The following is a 26,712-nucleotide window of genomic DNA, read 5'->3' as shown; positions in this document are numbered from 1 at the left end:
CAGTTGTCTTCAGATTTCTACTGAGTAAATGTGCTCTAATGAGAAGAGGAGCTGCCCAGGCAAAGCGGAGCGACTCGAGCAGGGCCCGCCACCATCTCGGTGATAGGCAGGCAAATTGACTTAAAATGAAAAGTCTTGTCAGATGAAGCACAACATGGTAGCCCAATGCCCAGCTGTCAATCACCACCCACAACAGGGAACTCTGAGAAATGAAAAGGTCACTATAATCATTTAGAAATATTAATGTAAAAAATTGACTCTTATTTTTCAACAGAAATTAAGGAGAGATGGTTTTTATAACAAAGAATCACATACGTTAAGCTATTAAGGCACCGTTTTATATGTTAATATATGAGTATAGAATCCTCATATATTGTCTGGGTACATTTTAAAATCTGGTGCACTTGATATGAAGATCTTTTCTATCATCCAATCAAATTCTGTAATTCGTGTTGCACCTTCATGACAAATGAAGTACACAGCCCAAAAAAATTGTTTACAATTAAAACCGACCCACTCTCCAGAACTGTACTATTTTATACATATTTAACTGCACCCTAAACTGGATTACTTTATTTCTGCTTAAAAAAAAACATTTTAACTTTTGACTTCAAACATTGTTTTTTTTTGTCCTTCTAAAATAAATTGAGGTCGATTAACACATTCGCTCCCGGACTGGCTGGACTCGGTGGTCATCTGCTTCCCATTTTCATCTCCCACACACACAAGGGATCAAGCAACTCAAATAACACAAACGGGCAGTTTTCTAACTTGTGGAGAACTAGCGAGTCTGCGAGGCGCACAAGTACCCGCGCTGAATAAAATGCAGAATTCCTCCAGTGCTTAGTTCTCACACCCAAAAATGCACTCAGGCAGGACTGAAAGATTCAGCTCTATCCATCAGGAGGAAATGAAGAGATAAATAAATTACCTAAATAGAGCAGGCTGTCTAATTGTTCTCTGGTGAGGATAATGTCCTGACCACGGCCTGATTCTTCACCTGTCAGCTGGAGAGCACAGAGGATCTCGTCACGCACTGCTGCAAGGGCTTGTGGGTGCCTCACTAGGTAGTACATGGCCCAGAAGGTGGCCGGAATGGTATTTCCAACGGAGGCCCACAAAATGGAAAAATGATGTGCTGGGAGAAATAAGTGAAAAGGAAGATTAATAGCATTTATTACACTGATTAGATTTGCAGTGTGCTAATTAAAAGATGTTAGGACACAGACCCAGCCAAGGATCAGTGAATGCTAATGAGGACCAATAGGCTTCTGAAGTCTAATTTTCTGCTTAATGAGGATGGTTTAAATGTAATGTTTTGTGGGAGGAAAGTGGGGGAGGGGGAGAGAGGGTGAACACAGCTCTATTGCGATCTTTCTCATTATCACCATTAAGCACCGTGTTTTACAACCTCAGCAAAAAAAAGAAAAAAATCAATTATCTTAAGGGGTTGTTACAAGTTAAAAAACATTTTATCATTAGTCAATTAATAGGTATGTTAAAAGTCTCAAGGTCACACTCTCTCGCCTTACAACATGATAACCGAGCAGCAGAAAAGCAGAGAGATGTTCTTGAACGGAAAAGTACATTACCTGCTTTGTCAACACTGCCAAGTAGTTCGTACTGCTCAAAAAGCTCAGCTCTGACCTTAACGAATTCCGATGATTCTTTCCAGTGTGCCATTCTTTCTGGCAAAAAGATGTTGATCAGGTCTTCCCTGATTTTTTTGGTGGCCCCCAGGAATTTAATCGGGATTCCAGCAATCAACAGCGGGAACATGGCGTCAAACTTGTCAAATTTTTCTCTGAAGGAAGCCATATCTGCATGCCTACTGGTGTGGCCGGACTTCCCAAACACAGTCATGAACGTGGCCTCGAACATGATCTTGCTGCAGAAGGAATACATCTTCTCCGTCCTCCACTGGGGTTCCTTACTCAGGTAGTCTTGCCGAAAGAGAAACAGCAGGTTTTTCATCATGTTCTCAGTAAGGGGGTTCAGATTGTCGCCCTGCAGTAGCTGGTAGCCCCTGTGTATGTGCTCGTCTATTCCAGGGAATTTCGGATTCCTGATGGGAGGATAGCCAAATGTCACGGGCGCAACCTGGTCAGAAAAGTCACGGAAATCCAATTGTTTTCCGTGCTTAATGACACTTGGATAAAGGGTAGGGTCCATAATAAAAGTTATGTATTTACCTGAAGAAACAAAGAAAACAAAATTACTGTGTGGGGAATAAACAAGACATGTAAGTAAGCAAACAAAAAATAGTGGAACCATTACGAATTAATTGAGTGATATAGCAACAAATTGTTCTTACTGATGGGTCATTAAGCATCTATACTGTATATCTGCAGATGAGATGCTTATCATTTTCACTCACACTAATTAATTATATAAATACTGAACTGATCTGACAATAAAGCCATTTTAGACACAGGAAAAATACAATCTTGGAAAACTGACTCATTACACTTCTTGGTAGAGCACAGGTAAAAATGTCTGACAACTGGAAATGATTTTAATATTTCATTTACTGATTACTGTTTTAAGCCTCTTTTTGATTAAAAAAACACCGTGGTAATGCTGTAGAGGACGATGCTAAAGAAAATAAATTTGAAAAAAATCACTCGATAAGAGGAATCCAAGGCAATACTAAAAATATTGAACACAAAGTTGCATATTTATATATACCTTTTTCAAGTGTGGAAAGATTTAAATAAAGTTGCACACACAAGGTACTCAGGGGGAATTTACATACAGTAATGCAAAGCAGCATATTATGGGAGAGTATTATCATCAAATAAAGCATGTGTGGTTTATTGCAACTGACTTGTATAAACCAGCATTTTATGCCAAAAGTGCATATAAACTATGTAAGCAAACTGGGTTTTCATACCAAGTTTATGGAAAATGTGTTTTTGAAAGAGGCTAAATAAAAAACTCTTATACACAAGAAGCTGAGTGTAGATTCCTGGTGGGAGTAATTCACTGTGTATAAAATGTCAGTGGTAAGGTCTCAAAACATGCTTGAATTTTTAGAATATGTTCAATACATTAAGTAATAAACACGTGAAAATTCAGCTTCAATGGGTAGCACTTCACTAAAAATTGCTTTAGACCAGAAGAATATTTATTAAGATGCTTGTGCTTTCAAAGGATTTTCATTGAAACATTCTGGTTTATACACAATAGAAGAAAGCAGCAAACTGTAGACAATCACTTTTGACACTAATCCCCTGTAATTTTTTGTCTGTGTATGTGATTGACAGTTTATAATCCTTTCCAAAGCTCTTGGTTGCAGAATAATAGAAGTATAACAATCATGGATTACATGACAATACAATAATTTATTGTTCTGCAGTGTAACAAGTCTCTTCATTTACCAACATAACCGACACAGTTCATGTCAATTTAATTTAAACCACTATGAACTGTAATCTAATAGCAATGGCCAGGGACAGTCCAACACCAATTCAAATAATTACTGCCAGGGTACTTTAAAAATCTAACACTAATATGTATAACTGTAGAAAATGTGGTAGGAATGCCCACTTTATTTATGACAATGTCCGTGACAAAGGATCCCCTTAGTATAGCTGTGAAAGATGAAGCAGCTACAACAGAAATCACTTACTGTATGCTGATGGTTAGCAATTTTCATTTGCCTTTTCTTGTGCCATTTTTGGAGATGACTGAACAGCGTACAAATTTGAGAAACTCTAGTTTACCTCGAAAGAATTAGTTGATATTCTAGAAAATCTCCCAGTGTTGTAACAGGGATTTATTCCTTAGCATCCCTTAACAGTAATGAACCTGCAAGACTGTACCGAATTATGCATGTCTAAATCTTGTATTAGAAAACACATATTAATGTTGATATTTACCAAATCATCTGTATAATTCTAATTTCAAGAAATTAAAAAAATGATAGCTTTTCTTTTCTTTTATTTTCACTTTTCATTCACTATATTTTGGAGCCCTTAAGAATTTGTTTAATAGTAATTAAAGGATGTTCTTTTTCAAATCCTGCCAGGACATGCATTATGTTTCCAGGTACTGTACCTCTTTGAAGAATTTTGGCATGCAAGCATTTTGCAGCATTTATTTTAATATCAATTTTAGAAAGAAATGCAATGCACGCTTCTTAAAACTGACTCCTTAGCGATGCTGATAACTGGACCTCTACAACCTAATGTTGGTGTAAAGTTTTGGGAGCTCTGAATTTACTCCTTGAGGTGGAATGTGTCATTGTATGTTCTTGAATCCCCTCTTTCACATTACATGTTTTCTTACTTTTAGGTGCAAGTTCTGAATTGAAATTCACGTTCAGCATGTTTCTTTCTCAGTCCCTTCAAATGGAGTCAAAATTTCTACTTGGGCTCTGTCGCATACAGAGCCAGGCTTTCTGTATCTGACGGAACTGAGACTTGGCATCTTAGCATGGTTAATATACCACACACTATAACACAGAAACCTTTTATTCCCAGTCAGTAAATGCTTACACAATTAAGATGAGAAGGCTCCTCACATTAAAACAGCACATTAACAGTAAAATGTGATGCTGATTAAATGCCAGTGACAATATCACTGTCCTTTAAACCCTTCATAAGCTTACAGCAGGGCCTTTTAGAGCCCATTAATCCAACCAATCATTTTCATGGATATGTATTTAATAAAGAGCGATGCTCCTGAAGAGTAACTTTTTCCCATTTTGATTAAGAAATGAATACATATATATAAAAAACCGAATAAATTATAATAAGAACTACTCATTAAGCAATAAAAATGACAAGTGTTTTAACAAAGTAACACTTAAAAAGTGTACTTCATTTTGAGCAGCTGAGCACAATTCTTAATAATTCATGAAACCTTAAGTGCTAAAAACTGGATTTTACACAGAAACCTCTCATTATAATGTGAATTGGAAGTAACAACTGATTTAATCTATATCTAAATCAAAGTTATACTGTACATATGAAACACAATATGCATTGGATTTGAAATTTCCTACATTTTATTCCAAAAAGATATATACAGTACTGTACATTTACCTTCACCCTCAGATAGAAAAATTGTCCATGATAATATACAGTAGCGCATGAAACCTGCAGATTCCTAAAGAATGAATTTCTTCATTACATTTCTGTGGTCTAGTCTGGTGGGGTTTTTTTGCTGGCAGTGTTAGTTTTGCAAGGCGAAACTGTTTGGAACATCTGAGCCTAGTTCTCACCTCCGCTACATCAAAATTAGAAATGTAATATTAGTCTCCTTCAAAGTTTCTCTTTTCAACCTGGCAGACAAATTTTGTTTCAAAAAAGCAAGCGAGTGCCCAGAAGAGGTCTGTCGGTGGATGAGCATTAAACTGTTTTTTTTTTAGATGAACACGTTTATGTAATCTTTATCCTATTAGGAAGATTCATCTGAACTGTTGACAATGATGTACAGTGGTGCTTCACAGAAATGACGTCTGAGGAAAATGATTCTGCTGCACCACCACACAAAACCAATTAGAGAACTATTTTCTGCGACAGGTCAGGAATTTACATTGTTTCTCGTGGAAAGATGTGCCTTTTAATTTCTTTATTAAAATGACATCCATGTCCCTACGACTTTTCAGCATGGCAATCATTGACTCGTCACGCTGGAAATGGCCATCAGTGAAATCGCAGTACGGGTACAAGTTCATGCCCAAAACTATAAGCATCGTTTTGCATTTTCCAAATGAACTGCTTCAAAAACTAATAATTGCAGTCGACCTAAATGATAGGACTCTTGTCATACACTGACAGAACAGTTGGGATGTCCAAAACCAGAAAGCAGTACAGTACAAAACTCTTGAAAAAACCTAGGTACCTTTGGCTTTTAATGGTTTACTGAGGACTGATGTTTTTGTTATCTTATTGTTTATTTATTTCTTATGGTAAAAGTAAATCTTTGTTGGGTGGTACAGTGGAATCTACTGTATATAATAGTCTTAAAAATTAAATTAACTTGATGTTTGTCCACCTCTACACCCCTTACAGTCTGTGGAGTTATATGTATGCGGTATATCTTTTATTCTTTCAGTCAAAAGTTAAAAAATAAATGACAAATAATGGGAAGAAGAAATTAAATACCTACCAGCAACATATACAGTAAAGATGTCCCCATACTTTTCCTTTTGAGCGTTGAGAAATTTATAGGGATTTTTACAAAACTCCAGAGTCTTCCCAACATACGGAATCCATCCTGTAATTAACGGTGGCTCCCCATTTCGCCTATAAAAAAAGTATATCACATAAATATTTTAACGTCAAGGGAAAATGGTCCTGCTTGCTCATTTTTGAATGAAACTTCTTGAGTTCAGTGTTATGCTACTGCTTTTCCAAAGATATACAGTACACATATTCACCAAATATGAAACAAAGAAAAGAAAGAGTACATTAATTATTATTTTTATTATTAATACTGTGTTAGTAGTATTTCTAACTAGAGTGGTACTTATTGTTCCAGATTTGAATTAGATTATATTACAACAAAACAACTACAAAACTTATAGGAAAGGTTTCCACTCTTAGTCTAGCAAATAGCTACTTCTTTACTGTGTAAAACTGCAGTATTTGCATCTGATTTAAGCTCGCTAAGATGGAATAAGTCTGCTGCAGATGAGAATGAGGCAAATCTCTTCAAACAACACAGACACTACATCCCATCTGTGAAGGTGACTTATAGTACATGCAGAACAACCCATTTTGATTAATCACAAGATATTTACTGGCTCAGATCTAATCAAAGATCAAGGGATCACAAGCTTTAACATCATACAAGGCATGGGAATTTATGCAGTGGGATTCACCTGTCATGTTCTGTAGTTGTGTTTCTAAGTGTCTGTTTTAGGGAAACATAATATTCAAATTACTTCAAAAATTGAAATTAAAAATTAAAATTGTGCATTTATCATAATGTAGTGTTTGAAATGTCTCACATGTAGAATGAGTATCACGATGCATTAAAATAAGAATGATATTAATGCTATGCATTATCAGGTTTGCCACAAAAGCTGCTTTGTTTTTTCGGCTTCCGACAGATTTACAAGGAATCACCTCTGCGTGTTTTCTGTGCTCCTGAACCTGTTATCTGTCATTCGCCTTGAAACGGAACACAAACGTTTTCACTTTAGTGCACCCCTAGCATCTTAATTTTCAGGCCACGAGCAAAATAAGACAAAGACTAATCCAAGATTATAGAGTATATGATCAAATCTTGACCTCTGACAGTTTTCAGCATAACCTTAATTATCCTCTCTAAGCTTGTGAAGATTTCCCATTTGCAAAAAAACATACAAAGTAAAATCAAGACAAGATAACCAGTGCACTGTATGTGGTTCCACTGCTCACTTCAAGGAGGGTGTGTGTGTATGGGGGGGGGGGCATCCCACATACTGTACAGTAGGTAGCATTGTGACAAATTTAGATAGTCTTTTTGTCATATTCTAATTTAATGCATCTAATTTCACTCTCCATGCTCTGTCATTTGGTCAAAAGATGTATTCTTCACAACCTTTCCGCGGGGTAAAAAGCAAGCATCTCAGAAATCCAGGGGAAAATTAACTTAATGCTCCTGGTCTGTGGGCTCACATCAGGAGATATTTTACTATCACCCAGATATAAGGTTCATCACTCACTACAGTCATGTGAAGCTTAGGAAGCAATAAGCAGACCCCTGCTAAACACCAGGTCAAAACCTTGTCTACTTAGGGAAGCCAAAATAACGCAAATTCAATTGAAGACTTACTGTGCATGCTTTGAACACAATCTACCTTACCTGAACTCCTTCTGTTTTAGAAAGAGAGATTTTGCAATAAAAGTCAATTCACGCACTCCAGCTACAATAGAACCAAAAATAATACACATTTTCTGGGTAAACAACAATACCTTTACACTGTAAAGTGTATGTACCGCACATACATTATTTTTGAATTGAATCTAAGGAAAACGAATAGTCATCCTATTTTTTGGTGATATCATTTCTGCCCAGTGTAAATTCCAGTTGGTTTTAGTAGTGAATAGTATTTAGTATTTATTTTGTTTTAATTTTCAAATTGGTATTTATCGGTATGAACTCTTGCAAAATGCTCTTTAAAAGTGAAAATGTAATAAAGGAATCACTACCGAGTTTCAAAACATTGGTTCAACAGTAGATGCAGTATATGTGAAGTGTTAAGCAAGGGTAAATGGCTAAAAGAAATATAGCTACTGTATGTAACATACTGTATCACGAATTCTGATGGTGAGGTGGCAAAACTACCTGTATCTGAAGAGACATCTAATACCATTGATTATAAAGTCAAAGTTAACAGTCTCTTCAGATGGATTCATCAGCAAGGAGATACAAGCAGTTTGGCTTTTCTATGGGTTCCCTTATTCTTCCAGTGTTTTGTACTATTTCTTTTTATGTTAAAACTTATTTGCATAGTCATTGAAATAATACACTTAACAGGCACACTAACAGGTTTTACACTTCTATTACCAAATCAATTAAAAATAAATGCTGACATTTTGAAGATTAACCGTCAGCTTACTATTGTCATCCCTTCATTTGGACAGCTTTATCATTAATTTCTATCCTACTTATAAAATATAATCTATGTCTACCAAATTTATACAGCATATTGCCTTGAGTAATCTTTGGTCTGATCTCTACATAATTTATATGCAGCAGCTATGTAATCTTTAAACGCAAAAACAAAGACGAAAGAAAATCATTATTTTGTCGACAAGCTGGTAAACATACTGGGTTAACCAAGAACATTATTATTCCCTAGATATCCATGGAAATGTCACTCCCCAGGATTCTGTAGTGATTCAGCTGTGTTTCGTTTATTTTTACACAGCTAAAATGGATTCTTAAGACCCCCAAGAGGGGTTTGTTATTTCACTGAGTATCAGTGTCTTGAGTGTTTTAAAATCCAATTGTTCCTGAATTTATGGGAAGTTTAGAAATATTATAACAACGTTTTATAAATGTTTGTGTTTTAAGGAGACTTCTCAAATGAATTACTTATGCATTTTCCTGCCACCAAATATTGTGGAATAAATCAGACTTTTTACATCCGCTGTCATTGTCAGTACCAGTTGCTGTATTCCTAGCTTTTTCCATCCGTTTGAATCTAACAGTAATGGGGAAACCTTGTTTTTTTATAGTAATACTGATATTGAGGAATAATATTGTATTTAAACACCATAAAAGACCAACAATTACCTGCACTTTGCATGAAAGTACAAGGGAAATAAATAAATGACTTTTTTTAAAATTAATAACTGTTGTGTGGTGCTCAATTATCCAAAGTTTGATAAGCATATCATTTTTATTATGAAACAAGTTAGTGTTGGACAGTTATTATAACATCCAGTCATTTTCTAACTGCTTTGTCCAGGACAGGATCACAGGGAGCCAGAGCCTTTCCTAGCAAGCAATGGGCGCAGGGCGGGATATACTGTACCGTGGGCGGGATACCAGTTCACCGCAGGACACACATAGACACAGACACAGACATGCACACACCCATTGCAGGGCCAGTTTTCCCTGAAGCCAATTAACAAACCAGTATGTCTTGGGATTGTGGGAACATATCGCAGCACCCAGCGGAAACCATTGCGAACATGAATAGAACATACAAACTCCACGCAGAGGGGTCCGGGATTGAACCCAGGGCTCCAGTGCAGCGAGGCCGCAATGCTAACCACTGTGCCACCCATGACGTTTATTCTTCCGATGAAAAAAATGATAGGGAAATAAAGCCAGCTCCCACGTGATGGAATCTTTCTTTTAATTCTGTCACAATTATGACAAATTATCATTTTTAACTGTTTTGATAAACATTCAGGTCCTTCAAGTACGTTTTCACTAAAATGACTTTGGAATTAGAGAAACACGGATAGGGCTCCATGTTGTCTGGTGCCTGTATCTCTGTGAAACGTGAGCCTTTCCGTCGTCTTCTGTGGGAGATGTTTTGCCACTCTGGCCAGTCAAATCAAGAGCAAGGGCTCTAATTCCGGTGGCGTAGCTGTCATCTGTCCTATCACTCAGCCGCTTGCCGAGAGTTTGGTGTTCTTGCTGAAATGTAACAACGTTAATTACATTTGCCTTTTTAATGGCAGTCCCCAAGCTCTTGCCAAGGATTCACAAAATCCGTGCCACTTCACAAATTTCACTCTAAAAAAAAATAAGGGCAGAATTCAAAGGGTATGTCAATATGTGCTCGCATCATTGTGCAGCTGCCTCATGTGTATAAAGGCAGGCACCAGAAGGGTCTGGGCACAGGTCCCTCTGCTGTAAAGACTCCAGCTCCATACAGTCGAGCACACGCTACACAATTTCAGAGGATCTGTTTCCTCCAACATGGCCGTGGAAAACGAAAAACACAGAAATAAATGCAACTAAATACAAAGGGGTGATTTGCCTAGTCAAAACAAGAGAATAAATGACATGCTAGAACGTAAGAAAGGTTAAAAACGAGAGGAAGCTGTTGAGCGCCTCTATCCTCATTAGTAGTCACTATTGTTATAATAATATTTATTATTAACTAAACAGCTTTAATACATTTAACATTAAAAAAGGTGTTTTTTCTCTTAGAATCTCCTCTTATCTTTAGACCTTTAGTTTTGATTTCAATCTAAATTCAAACCTCAATAACTGTGAACCCAGTCTTATTATAGCCATATGTTTTAATTAATCTGTTTTTTATTATTTTTGTGTTAATTATTATCCTCATGCACTGGAGGATTCTGGGAAATACAGTTATCTTCTCAGGTTGATCTGAACATCATTTGTTGCTTATGTAATTTTTGTATCCTACACAAAAATAGATTTAATTTTTTTTTATCTAAGACCATGATACTGTACATTCCCGTTAGAATTTGTCCGATATTGTATTCCACTTTGTTTTCCACCTGAAATATTATATATTCAGTTATGATGGTATAACTATTTGGGGATTCTAAATCTGGTATGACAGTGACAGCAGATACTGCTAATTGGCAATCTAACTAACTAGTTATTCCTTCTAGAAGGTCATTTTATAGCTGATCTGTAGGACATGAATCTACTATATATTAAAAGATCTTCAGTATTTTCCAGTTAAATTACTTATGAAGCTATTTTCAACTACATTCAAAATTTTTCAAACTTGATTCCCCAGAGTATATAACAGGGTAGTTTTGCCTGCAGTGTATTATGTTTATCAAGAATACATAAAAAGCACAGTTCTGATACAGTACACAGACTAATTAGTATGTTTCCATTATACACATTCTTAGCCCTAGAGGTAATTTTTCTTTGTCTAATTCTATTCCTATATACCATACTCCTAAAATACATAAAACATATCCGGGACAATATGGAGACATTTCGAGACAATGAAAGGGAAATGGTTCATTTGTAAATGAGTGCATGACTTAGTCAGTCAAAGGACACACTTCTGTATTAAATAGTAATAACACAGAAGAGGACAAGTGTTTCAAGTGCTATAAATCCATATTAAGATTACGTCTATAACAAAATGGCAAAATCTTAGAAACAAGTTAAAAGCATGGGATTTAAATCAGGACATCTAATGTATTAGTGTAAGACAAGTTAGACTACGGTGCATAATTGTGGTCACTGTGTTACAAAGAATATAAAGTATTGCTGCTCTGGAATCAGTCCGAAGAAGGGCAACAAGATGCATACACAGTGAAGCATAAAATAAGTCTGAAGTCTGAAAGTCTGAAGGCACTGAACATTTTTTAGTCAGGGAAAGAGTAGACTGCAAGATAACCCAATCCAATTATTCAAAGGCACTTACAATGTCAACCCAGTGAACACCTTTAAAAAATGTGTATCACGAAGCAGAAGCAGAAGACACAAGTTTAAAAGGGAGTTTGGACCAATCTGCCTAACCACGTTGTTGAAGCCAATACCCTCAATACTGTAAGTTATCAAATGGGCTATATGTGCCTTCTCATGACTAAAACCTTTCTTACATTCTTACTCAAACATTATCATCCACATTGTTGTGAAATGATGTGTCCACGGAACAATCTTTCTCTATGCTACTTTTGATCTATAACTGTACCGTACTAAATTATCCACTTCAAGAAATACTAGAATATAGGAAACAAGTAAAGGTTTATTCCATGGAGAAAAGAAAAGAGACACAACATTATGGCTGTGGAGCCTTCTTCAGGCATGAGGAAAACCAGGAATACTAGAATATGATTTTAAAAGTACACTGCTCATCATTACAGGAAAAATATCCCTCTGATTTTCAAGTTAGGTTACCTGGTGCATTTGTTAGGATTTTTTTTTTCTTTTTTAATATCTGTGACAAAACAAAACACTTTGGACATATATTGACAGAATTTAATGATAATTTTTTTCTATTCCACTTAATATTTTGTTTCAGTTATTTTGTAATCAATACATTACCTTGACATGTAATGCTCATTAATTTCCAAGCGCTGCCTTGCCACAGTGCTTAAATGATGTGACAAAAAGATTTTACATATGAACTCTGAGAAAAGTTGTGCTGATTGTCTCTCCTTTTCAACTCCACAACTGTGTCATCTTTACTTTAACTATTTATGGTATTAGAATCAGACAAAGTACTTAGGTCAGGAGTCTTAAAACAATGCTTTAACCTTCATAATAGTGTTTTATATGCATTCATGTCTCTCCCAATCCGATACAGGAGATCTAGTGTGTGCTTTTGTTTTTCTCCATGCTTAATTCCATTGATGCAGTATACAGTACCTACAGTATATGCTAGTGTATCTGAGCTGGTGTTTATTTTTTTTTGTAAATAAACCCAATGTTCAAAGCCAATTTCCAGCAATGCCATTATCCTGAAGCAGTAGTGTTAACCACCACATTACCATAAAACCCCCTGTACATGATATTCACTTTATAACCTCAGAATATAAATTTCATGGCAGTTGCTATTGACAGGTGTTTAAGGTCAAAGTTAGGGGGGTCCATCTTACCACAATAAAGTCAGTATTAATGTGTGCAGCATTTGCCGATATGTTACAGTCAGCATTCCTTTATTATGTGTATACAGACTGCATATAAAGGCAGTATATTTGAAACTATGTCAGACAAGCATATGTGTTATTAGTTTAAATCCTAGATATGAAACAGGGATAATTAAATTACTGTAAATAATTCAATAATAGAAAAGTCTGAATTTTCAGCATACAGATGTATATAAATTATAGTCAAAGTGCTTTAAACCAACCTTCATCCTATTTATTGTGACAGATTTGTCATGCGTACAGTGAAATAGTTCAGAATTTTTCAAAATGGTTCATTTAAATGTTGAAATTATTTTAGACCCACAGAATCCTGAAGGTATCCAGCTGCACACTGATATGAGAGTTTAATATAAAACAACTTCACCTTTAAAATAAACTTTGAAAAAAAGAGTTTGTATTGCAGAGGACACAAAGGACAATCTGTTTTTAAACATGCCTGTTATCAAACTTCATTTTATATTTAATCGTCCTTCAAGTGTAATGCAATTCAAGCAATGAGCCTCTTTTCTCCTGACAACATGTTAATATTTAAACAAACCACAGTTTTCCTTCAACTACAAACATCCAGAAATGTAAAAATGAAAAAAACAAAACAAATGACTTAAGGTCGATTCATGTTCTAAAGAGATTCTGTCAAGTTGCTTGTTTTATACATTTTCAGTTTTAAGCTAAATGTTGTAACTGCATAAAAACCTTTGACATACAGTAACATTGTTGGGTCAGAAACCACATTCATTTAAATAATGGATTTGCAATATGTTAAACACAGCTGTCTACACACCAGAAATGGAAAAAAGTGAATTATAGAACACCCCTTTGTGAAAACCTGCCTCTGCTTTTTATTTTAACACAGACGTTACGCTTTGCATAGGAGAACATTTATAATAATAGAATAAATATTGATAATGATAATATATTCTTGCACATAATGACTTAAAGAGAAAATTAGGCTCTTTCCGAATGACAGCTGCTCATTAAATCCTGCACTCTCAGGTTATAAGATATTATATTTAATTCAGGATTTGTATACTTTCCTCTGATTGCAACATCTGTTTGATCCCACTGCCAGTTTCTTGCATCACTTGTTCTGTATTCAATAATTTCTGTTCCCTCCCTCAAGAGATAATCCAGATGAAAACATAGCGACAACCAAAACTTCTTCATATACATTAAGGATTGTCATTATGCAATAAAATGAACATTTTAACCTTTAATCACAATTCACAAAATTAAAACCTATCTTACATAGCATATAACGTATCATATATACACAGTATAAGGTATAAACAGACAATATATAAACAGTGGGTATAGAAAGTATTAATCCCCATTGTATTTTGCCACATTTTGTTGTGTTACACCCAGAAAAATTGATAAACCTGTATATTTTCCCTTTCATACAACAATATGGATCTAAAACATCAATGTGTTTAAAAGTTTTTAGCTAAAGTTTATCACTGAATAGCAGGAATATTATTCTGGGTATCTGGCCACACTGGTGGTGTTTTCTGGTCTTCCTAAATACTCCCCTTCATTTTATTGGTAAATTTATTTCTCATTTCTCCATCTAAAGTTCTGTGTAGTGAGGCTATTGACATATATTGACCACCAGGTGGAAGCTACCGATCAGTATCCCTTAATGGCAGTCTACAATGGGCTAAGCACTGCTGAGTTTGGGTGGGTTTGGATCATGCAGAGTATCATGGGTTTACCATTCAACAACTGGAAGCCACTTGACTGGCAAGGAACCTGTGAACTCCAGTATAATAAATAAGATCTGCATCAGTCTTTCATTCCCTGTTAAATGGAGGGAATCACAGTGTGAAAACGGGTGGTGAATACTTCATGGAAGATGCATACATTGCCTTCATTCCTCCTGTGCTGGTGACAGAGTGCTGATCTAAGTGTATCAATAATAGGCAGGGCTATGAGAAGTTCTTTTTTCTATTTGTCCCTTTTTGTCTTACAAATGAATTATGTTTTAGTTCACCACGAGGCTGATTTATTCAGTTTTCTTTCAGGTACATTTTTATAGCAAGGTCTTAACATTTGTGAAGGTTCGGTGCAGAAAACCATCATAAATAGCTAAATTGCATATAATCATGTCCACCCCCATACTGTCATGTAATACTGTCGTGTAATGCATGGTTAAAAGACATAAGAAACTCACACTTATATGAAAAGTACTAATGCCTTGGCTTTAGGTTAAATTTAAATAACGTTGATCAACTAAAAAAAAAACAGTAATCACAAACTTATTAACATGAATCCCTCCATCCAGTGTCTGGCGGAAGCCCACACTTTCGCTCCCTGCCTCTGTGATTAGCAGACCGCCCTGTGATGAAAAGGGCAATGAAACTCTCAGTGAGCCTGTAAAGTCGTTTCCAAACTGTCATTCCCCACACTGCTGACACAGAACCTGGAGTGTTCCCTATAACATATAGACAAAACCAGCTTTTCTAACATAACATCACTTTATTAGCCCTATACAATTTCTTGTATAAGGCATTCGTCTTTTTGCACACCCCAGCTTGCTTTCCATGAGACACAGACACACAGACGGGGAGAGAGAAGCTTGGGGTCAGAGCACAGGGTCAGCCATTGTACAGCACCCCTGGAGCAGTTGGGGTTAAGGGTCTTGCTCAGGGGCCCAACAGAGTAGGATTCCTCTGCCAGCCGTGGGATTTGAACCGGCAACCTTCCAGCCACAGGCACAAATCCTTAGCCACAGAGCCACTGCTCTGCACCTTGAGATTCTGGAAGCTGGGTAGTGGATACCTGAGCAGGGGATAGGGAGAAGCTCACTCACTAATTAGATACATCTCTGATCTCTCTCTGCTGTGCGGATAATTTGAAAGTTGCGCTTCACAACCTTCGCATGTGAAATTTGCAGATGCCGAGACCCTCCCATATATTAAAAAACACCATTCATCATTGTTTTATTTAATCTAATAAGTGTATAGATGCATTTATTATTTTAAATCTATATTAAATTATGCATATATTAAATAGGTACATCCTTAAATATAACCTTATCTGTTCTGCTTTGGAGTTTCGCATACTGTAAAGGTAATAAGTCAAAATAATTTAGGAAGGGAAAGTGTAATTTCTCACAGAAATGGTCATATGCAGTGGCAGCCCCCACTAATTTGTAATTAATTCCCTATTTACACTGCACATAGCTTAAACCCTCTATAAAAATGCCACTTACTGTAAATCAGCATAAAAAGTATTAAATCAGCAAAATGCAACAAAAAAAAAGCTTTGGAATGTTGTAAAATTCAGCAATAACTCAAAACGCAGGCTACTGAAAGAGGTTTTATGTGCATATTCATAAGCAGCTAACACAAATACCAACTCTAAACTAAAATCAAGCATTTTGTACTTGGTGCTTTAGTGAAAATTGAACAAAAATCACATTCAGTAGAAACCACAGATTTCATTGGCAAAGTACTGTATACCGTACTCCACTTTAGCTATAAACTCTACTCTAGTATATCATGTATATTTATATGTGCTCTCTACCTGTATTCTATTCTATGCTAATTTATCACACATTTTGTTTCTATCTTCCCTGCACTGAACATGAAGGGGATGCAAAACAGTTTTGCCCTGTACAATAAAAACATATTTTCACTGTGACTGTAATTTATACAATTATTGATAACATGTTTACAGCACATCTAACTGTTAGCAATGGAGGTGATAGAAGCTTCTTTTTGCTGTCAAACTAATCAAAGACATGTTAAGACAGTATCTATAAACAGATGCTGTCCAGTGACAAACCTGTGAGGACAAGACATTGAGGCCAAATGTTTGAGTGACCTTCGCACCGAAGAACCTGCTGACATGGCGTTGATTTAGATGGTTGTTGGCAGTGGCCTCTGATCCAGTGGATCCAAAAACAGAAGGTATAGAAATTTAATTTTTTCTTATCTTTCCCCTTCAAACACAAAAACTGAGACTACTGGTCAGTAGGGCTGATGGCTGTCAAAGACGCTGAATTCACAACACAGCGCTGCCAGTAGGCATCACATCAAAACAGAGTTACTTGAATGAACACGAACATCTCCAGGCCCTGCCACTTTGCATCGCTCTCAACTTTCAACAGCTGTTTTTTGAGAGAATACAGATGCAAAATAATGATAATAGCAACTACTTACAGCCCTGTTTTTAAGAAAAGGCCCCACCCAAAAAGTATATCTGTGTATGATTGCTTATGAAGCAGCGAGCTGGTTGTTCTGTTGCAAATGGAACAAGTTATTTTTCATTGTAAAAAAAATATTGAAAAAGCATGAAAAGAGGCTGATTTAACCATATGCTACATATGTTCCCACTTTTTAATAATTACAGAGCAACAACAACAAAGCAACCCAATGAATATACATTAAGAAAAAAATGACTCTCAAGATAAATGCAATCCTTTCTGAGAAATGAGAGCTAAAAACACTTAAATCACAACCCTGGAAAAAATAGCTCAATGTAATTTTCACATTCACCAGTGTCCTCTGTACTATGGATTATGAAAGGAACAAAACTATACCATCATAACACTGCATGTAATTTTCAGCCTGCTAGAGCTCCATTCAGTGCTGGATATATTTGCATTGGCGAGATTTTAAAAAGGAGTATCGACACCATATGTCACCCAAGCCATCAGTGCACAAATGAGACTGCAGTATGGAGTGCATCCAGATGATACCATTGAAATGTGATTGCTGTGGAAGCGTGGCATGTCACAACTACAGTACCAGTAAAATGGATAAGCATTTAAAAGAAAAAAATACAAGTTTTAAATAAATACAATACAAAACTTGTTCTGAATTGTATCCTAAATGTATATTATAAATAGAAGAAAATTCATTTTCCACACTTTTTCCTTTTAACCAAAGTTCATACAAAATAGCTGGAGAAAAAACACCGCAACTTCTGAAAATGTGAACTCCAAGGCAAAATACACTACTGTTTTCAGCTGATGACCCTGTATAACAAGAAGCCTAAAGGATTCTTGCATTATTGTACACTTGAGGTAATTTAAATAGCTCAAGGAAATAGTTTTCTTTCAAAGCTGAACTCTAACATACCCCTATCTGAAAAACAGATACAACATTATGCATGCTATAGATGGCCAAATGCCCTCCTCTCATCTGTAACCTTTCTTGTTTTTTTACAGAAACATTTTTGTGCTCATGTGTTCTCTAAATAATTTTCATAATGGATCAGGTAATGTTCATTAATTTATGTTCATTCTTATTTAAACACTAATGGCAAAACAAATAGTTAAAAGAATCATTGGTTACACAAAATAATGACAAAGTGGGTAGATGAAAACACAATTTCAACATTGTAACAGAGAAATTAAAAAGTTATAAAAAGAAAAGATGTTTGCATGGACTATAGTATAATCGTTTGTATATAGATTCAATTTCTGAATGTTTTGTGTCATTGTGTATTGTTTTAAGTCATGTTGCATTCTCTTAATATAATTTTCTTGATAAAATTGGGCATTTATTAGAATTATTTATTCTGGGTTAGGATATCACATTCAGCCTGTCTTTTATGGTTGATATAAAGCCTATGGCATTTTGTTGTTTGATAGGTGAATGCAGGAGTTTGTTCCAGTTCATACAGTCGCCCACGGTGGAAATACACACTCTGCCTCTACTCTGAGCTCTTAAACCATTGTCCATCATGTCCTGTGATCCTGAGTGCTAAGGGAAAGGCTGACAAGACCAGTCTTAAGCAAAGATATCCTTCTTTCCGTGACTATGCGGTTTCATTCATTTCTTTATGACTTTCACAATGTTTGATTACTGAACCTTGGTATCATTTTTTCCCTTTAGCTCATTAACACCAGCATTAAAATAAATGCTTAACAAAAATTAAACTTCCTTGTGAGGGTGATTTCTAGTCCGAAACCTGTTTCAATGGCCATAGATTGCTGGCACTATAGGAACCACCCAATTTAGTACTAAGTCCTAAAAAATAATAAAAATGCCTTCTAGTGTAATAAAAATGAAAATAGAAACAAGAAGACTCCAAAACAATAGCACTTTCACTCTCATTGAGTCATGTAAGAACGAATTATGTAAAATACTCAAAAAGACTTAAAAAAGAAAGAATTATAAAAATCGAATACATATTTATATAATTATTTAAAATTTTTTACAAAGAAGTCATCTGACAAATAACTTTTGAGAGTCCTTGAAGCAATATACAGTATATTCAGGTATATTCTGTATGCTCGAGTCCAGTTTCTATCTTTCACCTAAAGACCAATCACTTAGCAGAGCTTGCATTCTTTTCCTGGTCAGACACAGCTCCTCCTCAAGTGGTCAGAAAGTAAGGAGATGCACAGTACTGAGACGCCATAATATACCTCAGTAACTCATTCACAAGAGAAGGCTCAGTATTTTAAAGTACTGTACCTGCTGCTACACTCTGGTCCTTAGTATAATGTGAACCAAGAGCTTTCAAGTTCTCTTAAACACTCAAGAGCAAACTCAAAAAACAAACTGCTTATTAGAGTTGTATAATAATGATCTAGGCACAAATCATATTCTTTTTTATTTTATAGTATAACATAGTATTCACGATGTTTACAATAATTGGCTAGTGAGTACACAATCCCCCTACAAATAATTTTCCATTTAATTTCGACCATTTCACTTTAGTGAATACAACCTATCACACACAGTGCCGTTCCAAGCCCAGAAGCTTCTGGGCAAATAAAGAACATGAAGCAAAATTGTATAATCAAGTTAGAAAGAAGTCTTAGGTTATATACAGTAAAGGTGAAAGAAACAAATGCAATTTCTTATTGAAATGTACAAGAGAATGGATGCCAATAGAAACATACTAACATATGTTTCATAAGAATTGTATTACCCTATTTATGGATGTTTTTAATAAAGAAAATTGATTTTGGTTACTACTTAAAACTTTTGGCATCATTTTTATTAATTGATCATTCGTGGCTGACAACGATATAATAAAATGCCTTTGACAGTTATAAAGTACCTGAGTGCGAGAGTGGTTTGGACACTGGTGATGAAGGTATCTGAGCTGCTAAATGGCAAGTCTGCTGAAAGTTATGGAAGAAAACAAAGCAAGGAACCACTTTACCCTGTTTATTGAGAAAACAATACTGGGTTGCATGTTTGTGTCTGGGGTTTTCACAACCAGTAATATTTGAGTTCATAAGGCTTTATACTGTAGTCTGAAAATGATCATCCAGGTGACAACAAGTCATGACACCTTTCCAAGATCAATGAGGATGTCCAAGTGTTACAGTAAAGGCAGGAGTGTCTGTTGCTACAGAAACCCCCTTTCAATGATTGATGGCAAACTGACTTCATACTGTTATTTGATCAAGTCCTGGTACTTCACCTGCTGCCCTTCCTGTAGGCTCGTCCTGATGTGATACCACTCCAGCAGGAAAAAGCACATCCTCATGCTGCTCATGTAACAACAGCTTGCTTGCAAGATGAGAATGTGTCAGTTATGTTATGGATGTCCTGCTCATCACACTTAAGCCCCATTCAACATCTGTGGGATTAGTTGGCCAACACGTGTCATCTAGAGTTCAGAGGCCTCCAAACAGGCACATCTTTGAGAGGAATGGGACAGAATCCTACAAGATAGCAATTTGAACCTGCTGCAAAGCATGCTTCACATACAGTATAGCCAGTTTATATTACTACCAACAATTAACATGTATCTTTCACAAAAGACCCAGTTCAAAAGCCTTGGTGATGACAAATGCTAATTATTAATATCAAATGTTAACCTATGTCAGTTCTGTTCAGTACAATGTCATTGCACCTGCTACAAAAATTTTCCAGAATTTTCTTGATAATAGCTTTATGCCACCTTTTCTTCTGACAGTTAGTATACACATAGTGTATTTTCATTACTGAAATCTGGAAGACCAAATAAATTGATACTCTTGATACTTGGTGCTCAAAACGTATCTAAAAACTCTAAAAGCCAAAGATCTAAGATCCTAGATTGCAGATCTAGGTCTTCACTCATTTTGCCTCATTGGTCACCCTAAATCATACATTCCTAAAGACTGGGAACCCTTTAAGTTATTGAGTAATTAAGTAAGTTATTTGTTCAATTAAGGGAAATATGGTCCTTGAAGGCAAAAGGGTATTCAGATTTCTGTTCCAAATAATCTCTTGTGTGAACACCTCTGATTTAACTGGTTCTGGTGAAATCAAGATATATAATTGCGATTAATTACAAAAAAAAAGAAAACTGGAGCTTCCTAGGATTGCTTGCTTACTTACCACAATCATGTCGCAGGTGCTCCTAAACTCTTTAAGCTTTTTTTTTATCTTGAGCCAACATCCATAATAAACTGACAGGTATTATTGTGCTCTGAGAAAAATAGCATGTATGAAATCCCAGTTCCGATCAACACTGGAAATTAAGGATACCATTAAGGATTACAAAAATTGCTGACCTTGATGACATAGTCAAATGCAATCCATATTATAAAATAATCAGTTTTACCCAGACTCTTATGTACTATTTTAGAAGTTTTCTTCTCATATCACTTTTTTTGGAACATCAAGTTTCTGAAGTCTGTGTAATATGGTTGTGTAAATTTTGTTTCCCCATTGCTCCTTTAATTAAAAGGATAACTTTACAATCTCATGTCTTGCCTACAACAAAGCAAGAAAATTCACATTTGTCTTCACATTTCTGTTGTGATACTGAAAGGGACGTGATTCCACCCCCTAACTAAGATGGCAGATTGGATGCAAAGCTCACAAGAGACTGGACGCCAGCAATCATCACGGGAGCAGGCATCAGATGTACACCTTGCCACAGGCCACATAAATAGAGTTCCCGAAACAGGAAGTATTAGAGTCAATCAGGAGAAGAATTTAGTAGATGAATGATAGAAGACCTCCATCTTGTATTCGCCTCCACACAGGCCGAGAAGCCTCTGGGCTGAGGACTCCAGCTATCAATCCCAGCCTCTGGGCTGACGAAAGGCTTTCCTGTTGCCACAACAGCCAGTTTGACGCAGAGCAAGCTGTCTGTATACTTTTCACTACAGCTTTGGAGGTGTAGACCTCAGTCTATAGGTTCCTTACAGTCGTTCTTCTCCAGGCTGAAGGAAGGCTTTACTGTTGCCACAACAGCCACTTTTACATAGCGAAAGTTGTCTATATTTCCACTACAGATACACGGTTGCAGACCCAAGTCATACAGCTGCTCTGCAAATGTCTGTGCTGAAGAATGGCTGTACCACTGCACCAGCCACGGTAACACAGCTTAAGCTTCTGAGTCCACAATAAAGCTACCGGGATGAAATCTCCAGCCCCTTGACTGGTTTCACCAACCTCCGGGCTAAGGACTGGCTGTGCAACCACTATAGCAGCCTATTTACAGTGCAGGCTGCTGGCTCAGCAACTCAGATACAGGGATTTAGGTTGCAGTCTCAGGACACTTTTTGCATGCCTCTGCTACCCCTTGGCTGCCTTGGACAGGATTCTGTCCACCCCTGCTTCTACGCTGTACACGAGGCATATTATATAAATTTCCAGTCAATAAACAAAAGCCACAGATCTAATGTAGGGGTCTTCAATCACATAGCCTCACTGGTTGCTCTAAACTACCTATTTACCTTTTGCTTACTGCCTTGTCTTTCTCACACCTGAAGAAGACTCCACAGCCGAAACGTTGTGTTTTCTTTCTTCTTTTTTTTCAGCATGGAATAAACCTGTTACTTGTTCCTTTGCAGCCTACGCATGCTGACGCGGCTGCCCACCAGTACTAAATTACCCATGCCTAAAGACAGGTAACACTTCATGTTATTGAACATTAAGTAAAGAAGTAAGTTATTTATTGAATTAAATTAAATTTAAGACATGTACTGTATGGGGTGTGTCTATGATTGGGGTCCCGCCTAGAACCTGTGGCTTGTTGTGAGCCGCCCCACACAGCATCACACCGTACAAACAGTTCAGCTCAGGAAATTGCTTGCCAGATACCCTGGCAGTTTATTCTAGGAATGCAACTTGGAAGAGAAACTTTAAAAAATAAAAAGAACAGTTCTCAATGACATATTAAAACAAATGTTATACAGTTTAGAAGAAATAAATACACGAATCCGATATGCTCAATGCCCCCTCGTCTGACACCAATTAAGAAACTGTTAATTTAACGATGTACAGATTTCCTTTTAAAATCTATTTTACTTTTTTTTTTTCATGCCTAACTGACCTCATCGCCTTTCACAGATTTTCCCATCGCTCAGAAGCATCTGCTGCTGGGAGACAGGGCTGGAGTTGCTTCAGGTTTCTGAAGGCTCATGTTCCACTCAGTGTCTCAGTATAAAAGAGCAAGAACCAGAAAGGAATTTTAAAATGCGACTCAGTGCTAGAAACTTTTTTTTCTTTTTTTTTTCCCCAATTTTAAGTAGGTTCTTACCAACCATTACTAACTAAAGCCCCTGTCTCGTTGTGTGTGTTGCAATTGATTTATAAGAATACCTGGAAACATTCAGATCATTTTTTGTTTGTCTCATTAGCAGTTCAAAGAGAGAATAATGATATGGACTCCAGATTCTATATTCTAGTATATTGCAATTTATAATTAATATAAGTCTTCTGAGGAACACTGAAGGCACAGGGTAGAATAATAATGTGAATTAGATGCTTTTAATTAAGTTTAAGTTAGTATTATATACTTCTTCATGGAAAAACATTTACGATGCCAATGGAATACATGAAAAACAGTGATAACATGTACAACAAACTGGTTCCAGTACAAAAGAGAATTCTAAAGACAAGTACTTAAAAACCATCACTGTAACACATACTGTATTTGGCCAACCTCAAGAAATGCAAAAACATGAAAATGTTTCAGAAAGAGAAACCAAGTGCAGTAATCATTTACAGGATTTTTTAAAAACTGAAAACTGAAAAATTTAGAAATTAGAAAAATAGAACTTGTTTTTGAAAATAACTTTTCTGTTATATCCAATTCACTAAAGACCTCTCCTTTTTCACACTCTTCCCAATGGCTTGAAATCTTAAGGAGTAATAAACAAAAGGTTCAGACCACATCAGTAACCCAGAGAATGTGGACATTGTACCCAGTGACTGCCAGATTTAAATCCGAATTACCAGACTAAAGCCAACAAAATGCCAACAGCACCATTTTCAGAATCTGCACTTTTGTTCTCAACTGTGCTATCAACAATTTAAGATACATAAATGAAGTTTTTGATGTCTACAGACTTTCCTTTAGCTCTCATTGTTGGATGCAGCCCAAAGACAATGTCGATGGAGCACTGAAACACTGGTCCAGATGTGGGCTGCAGCTGGAGAAGCAGGAAGCTGTCTCTCTACGGAGATGTGCTTCACTGATTTGTCAAAGGTACAGCTGGCTTTAGCACTCTGGACAGGAAACAGCAGCATAAAGTAGGCTAAAGTGCCCAATTAAACTACCAAGGAAAGAAATTAAAAGAAATATAGTGAAAAATGAAATCTGTCATTTATATTGCAATCGAATAAAGGTAAAATAATAATAAACAATTTGGCCGGCATTCATATTAAAAAATAAAATTAACCTCCTATAATATTTCTTAAAGGTCTTAATGACTATGGGTATTACAACCAATAAAAATGAAATACATGAAATAATATTATGTGATTGCTGATATCTACCTTGCATATATTGTATAGTGAAGTTCACATGTGAAAACGTTAAACAAATGAACAAATCTTATTTTCTTTTATTCAGCATGCAACAGTATTTATTTAAATGGAGCCAGTTACAAATAGTTATTTCAAGCACCATTAGAAGTCTAGAAAATTAAATTATTTAATGTAAATTGATACATTCGCTTCGGAGGCTTTTATCTGGTATTAGTAGTACTATCTCCTCGTGGTTTTATTCTGAAGCATTCGACTTTAGTAAAAAAAAAATTCTGTGTCAAACATCACTCATTTTAATCACTTAATTTTAAGCTTCTCGTGAGTTTTAAAATTTCAAATTTGGCATTTAACTCATATACAGTATGCAGATCACCAAAGTGCTTTTCTGTGGATTGAAGGCCCTGTGTGCCTATTCACATTACAGACAACTGATATCAGTCTTTAATGCTTTCGCAAACTCCCCCAGAACATCAGTCAAACACTCCCTATCTCCTGTTGTGGAAACTGGCTCTGTGCCCTTGGCTAGATGATTTCAGGTGAAGTGATGACATGTGTACATATGGGGGAAACTTGTGAGATTGCTGCCACTGGCCACATTAGAGAACTACTGTATAGAGCCCGATACAGTTGATGCTATTTATATCTGAGGTTTAGAACACCAATCTTTATACAGACACCAATTTCACATGAAAATGCTAATTATCTTGCGAAAAGGGAATGGATAATTTACCTTTGAGTGTGTCTGAAGACCCCCAAATCTTTAACCATTCACTCTTGCTCTTTCATATTCAAAGCCTATAGGTGGCTCAGCACACAAGCAGCGAAACCCCATATACCCAAAACTGCCCTGATACTGGGGATTATTAATGTTTACATCTTCCACCAATGGACTTGCATTACTTGTAACTGCATTATTCTGCACTTTAAACATCAAAATATATTATTAAAACATCAAACATCAAACATTATTTAAAAATCAAAAATATATTAAACATCAAAAGAAACTAAGAAAAAATAAATTTCATAGTTTTGGCAAAATCAAGACCACTCACCAGTATGTAAAAAGAAATAGAATTAAAACAGCATATGAACAGCGTGAATACAAAACAGTGAAGGAAACAGTAATGGAAGATGGTCTGTCTTTCATGCTTAATGTAAATAAGTGCAATGAACAGATGACATTACTAGTTTGAGAGTAAAAAACATAAATATTATACAGTGTAGTAGTGACTGAAGAATGTAATGAAGAGCTGAGGGATTGCAGATGGCATCTAAACAGATGGGCTTGAGCAGGTGCCAAAAGGTGGCTCTGGACCGAGCACTTCTTATGTCTGGGGGTACTTCATTCCACCACTGAAGAGCGAGGGTGGAGAGTGAATGGGCTTTGGATCTGGGAGAATGGAGAAGAGGTACAGGAATTCTGGCAGACGTGGAGGAGCAGGGACGACATGAGGGGGTGAAGGATAGGCAGAAGAAGAGTGGTTGAGACAGCAGCAGGTAAGAGCTAGAGGTTTCAGACGCAGGTATCACTAGGGAGCCAGTGGTGGGATTGGAGTAATGTAGGATGAGAAAAGTGAGGAAGACAAAAGATCCTGGATCGCGCCCTAGAGGAGCCAAACAGAGAAAGTGTGAGGAGCAGAGACAGAGGTTGAACTTTGTGATCTGTGAGTCAGAGGGAGAATCAGTAACACCAGAAATTCCAATGTCAGCAGCAAGTGGTGAGAAAATAATAGACTGATGCAGCATTCAAGGTGATAGAAAGATCAAGAACAATGAAGACAGAGCAGTGTCAGGCAGCTAGAGCCGAGAAAGGAAGATCAGTAACAAAACTGCAATGTAGCGTGTTGATCGAAAGCCAGACTGTAGTTTTGCGGGTGGAAAGTGTGGCAGGAAGAAAGCTGACAGCTGGCTGTGCACTGCCCGCCCCAGGGTTTGAGACAGAAGTGGAAGAAAGGGGTCAGGGCGAGAGGGATCAAGGGTGT

At 36.5% G+C, this 26,712-nt stretch overlaps 1 protein-coding gene across 7 annotated transcripts in view; it reads right to left on the bottom strand.

The window, feature by feature from the left end:
• Nucleotides 1-26,712, bottom strand: part of cyp7b1 (cytochrome P450, family 7, subfamily B, polypeptide 1) — a 73,042-nt gene that overhangs the window by 8,761 nt on the left and 37,569 nt on the right. For 5 of the 7 annotated variants that reach the window (XM_088642345.1, XM_088642341.1, XM_088642343.1 and 2 more), the window contains 3 exons: nt 6,118-6,254; nt 1,593-2,192; nt 932-1,138 (listed from right to left, as the gene is read on the bottom strand). In XM_088642345.1, the coding sequence (XP_088498471.1) occupies nt 932-1,138; nt 1,593-2,172 (787 nt within the window). In that variant the 5' untranslated portion in view covers nt 2,173-2,192; nt 6,118-6,254. Of the gene's footprint in view, nt 1-931; nt 1,139-1,592; nt 2,193-6,117; nt 6,255-15,304; nt 15,324-26,712 lie in introns of those variants that run through there. The other 2 variants (XM_088642346.1, XM_088642342.1) reach the window with 2 other exon arrangements.

This window comes from Lepisosteus platostomus, chromosome 8 (genome assembly GCF_059453375.1).
Source record: "Lepisosteus platostomus isolate fLepPlt1 chromosome 8, fLepPlt1.hap1, whole genome shotgun sequence".
Lineage (NCBI taxonomy): Eukaryota > Metazoa > Chordata > Actinopteri > Semionotiformes > Lepisosteidae > Lepisosteus > Lepisosteus platostomus.
Note: the sequence above shows the minus strand (reverse complement) of the source record. Positions and strands in the feature narration are given on the sequence as shown.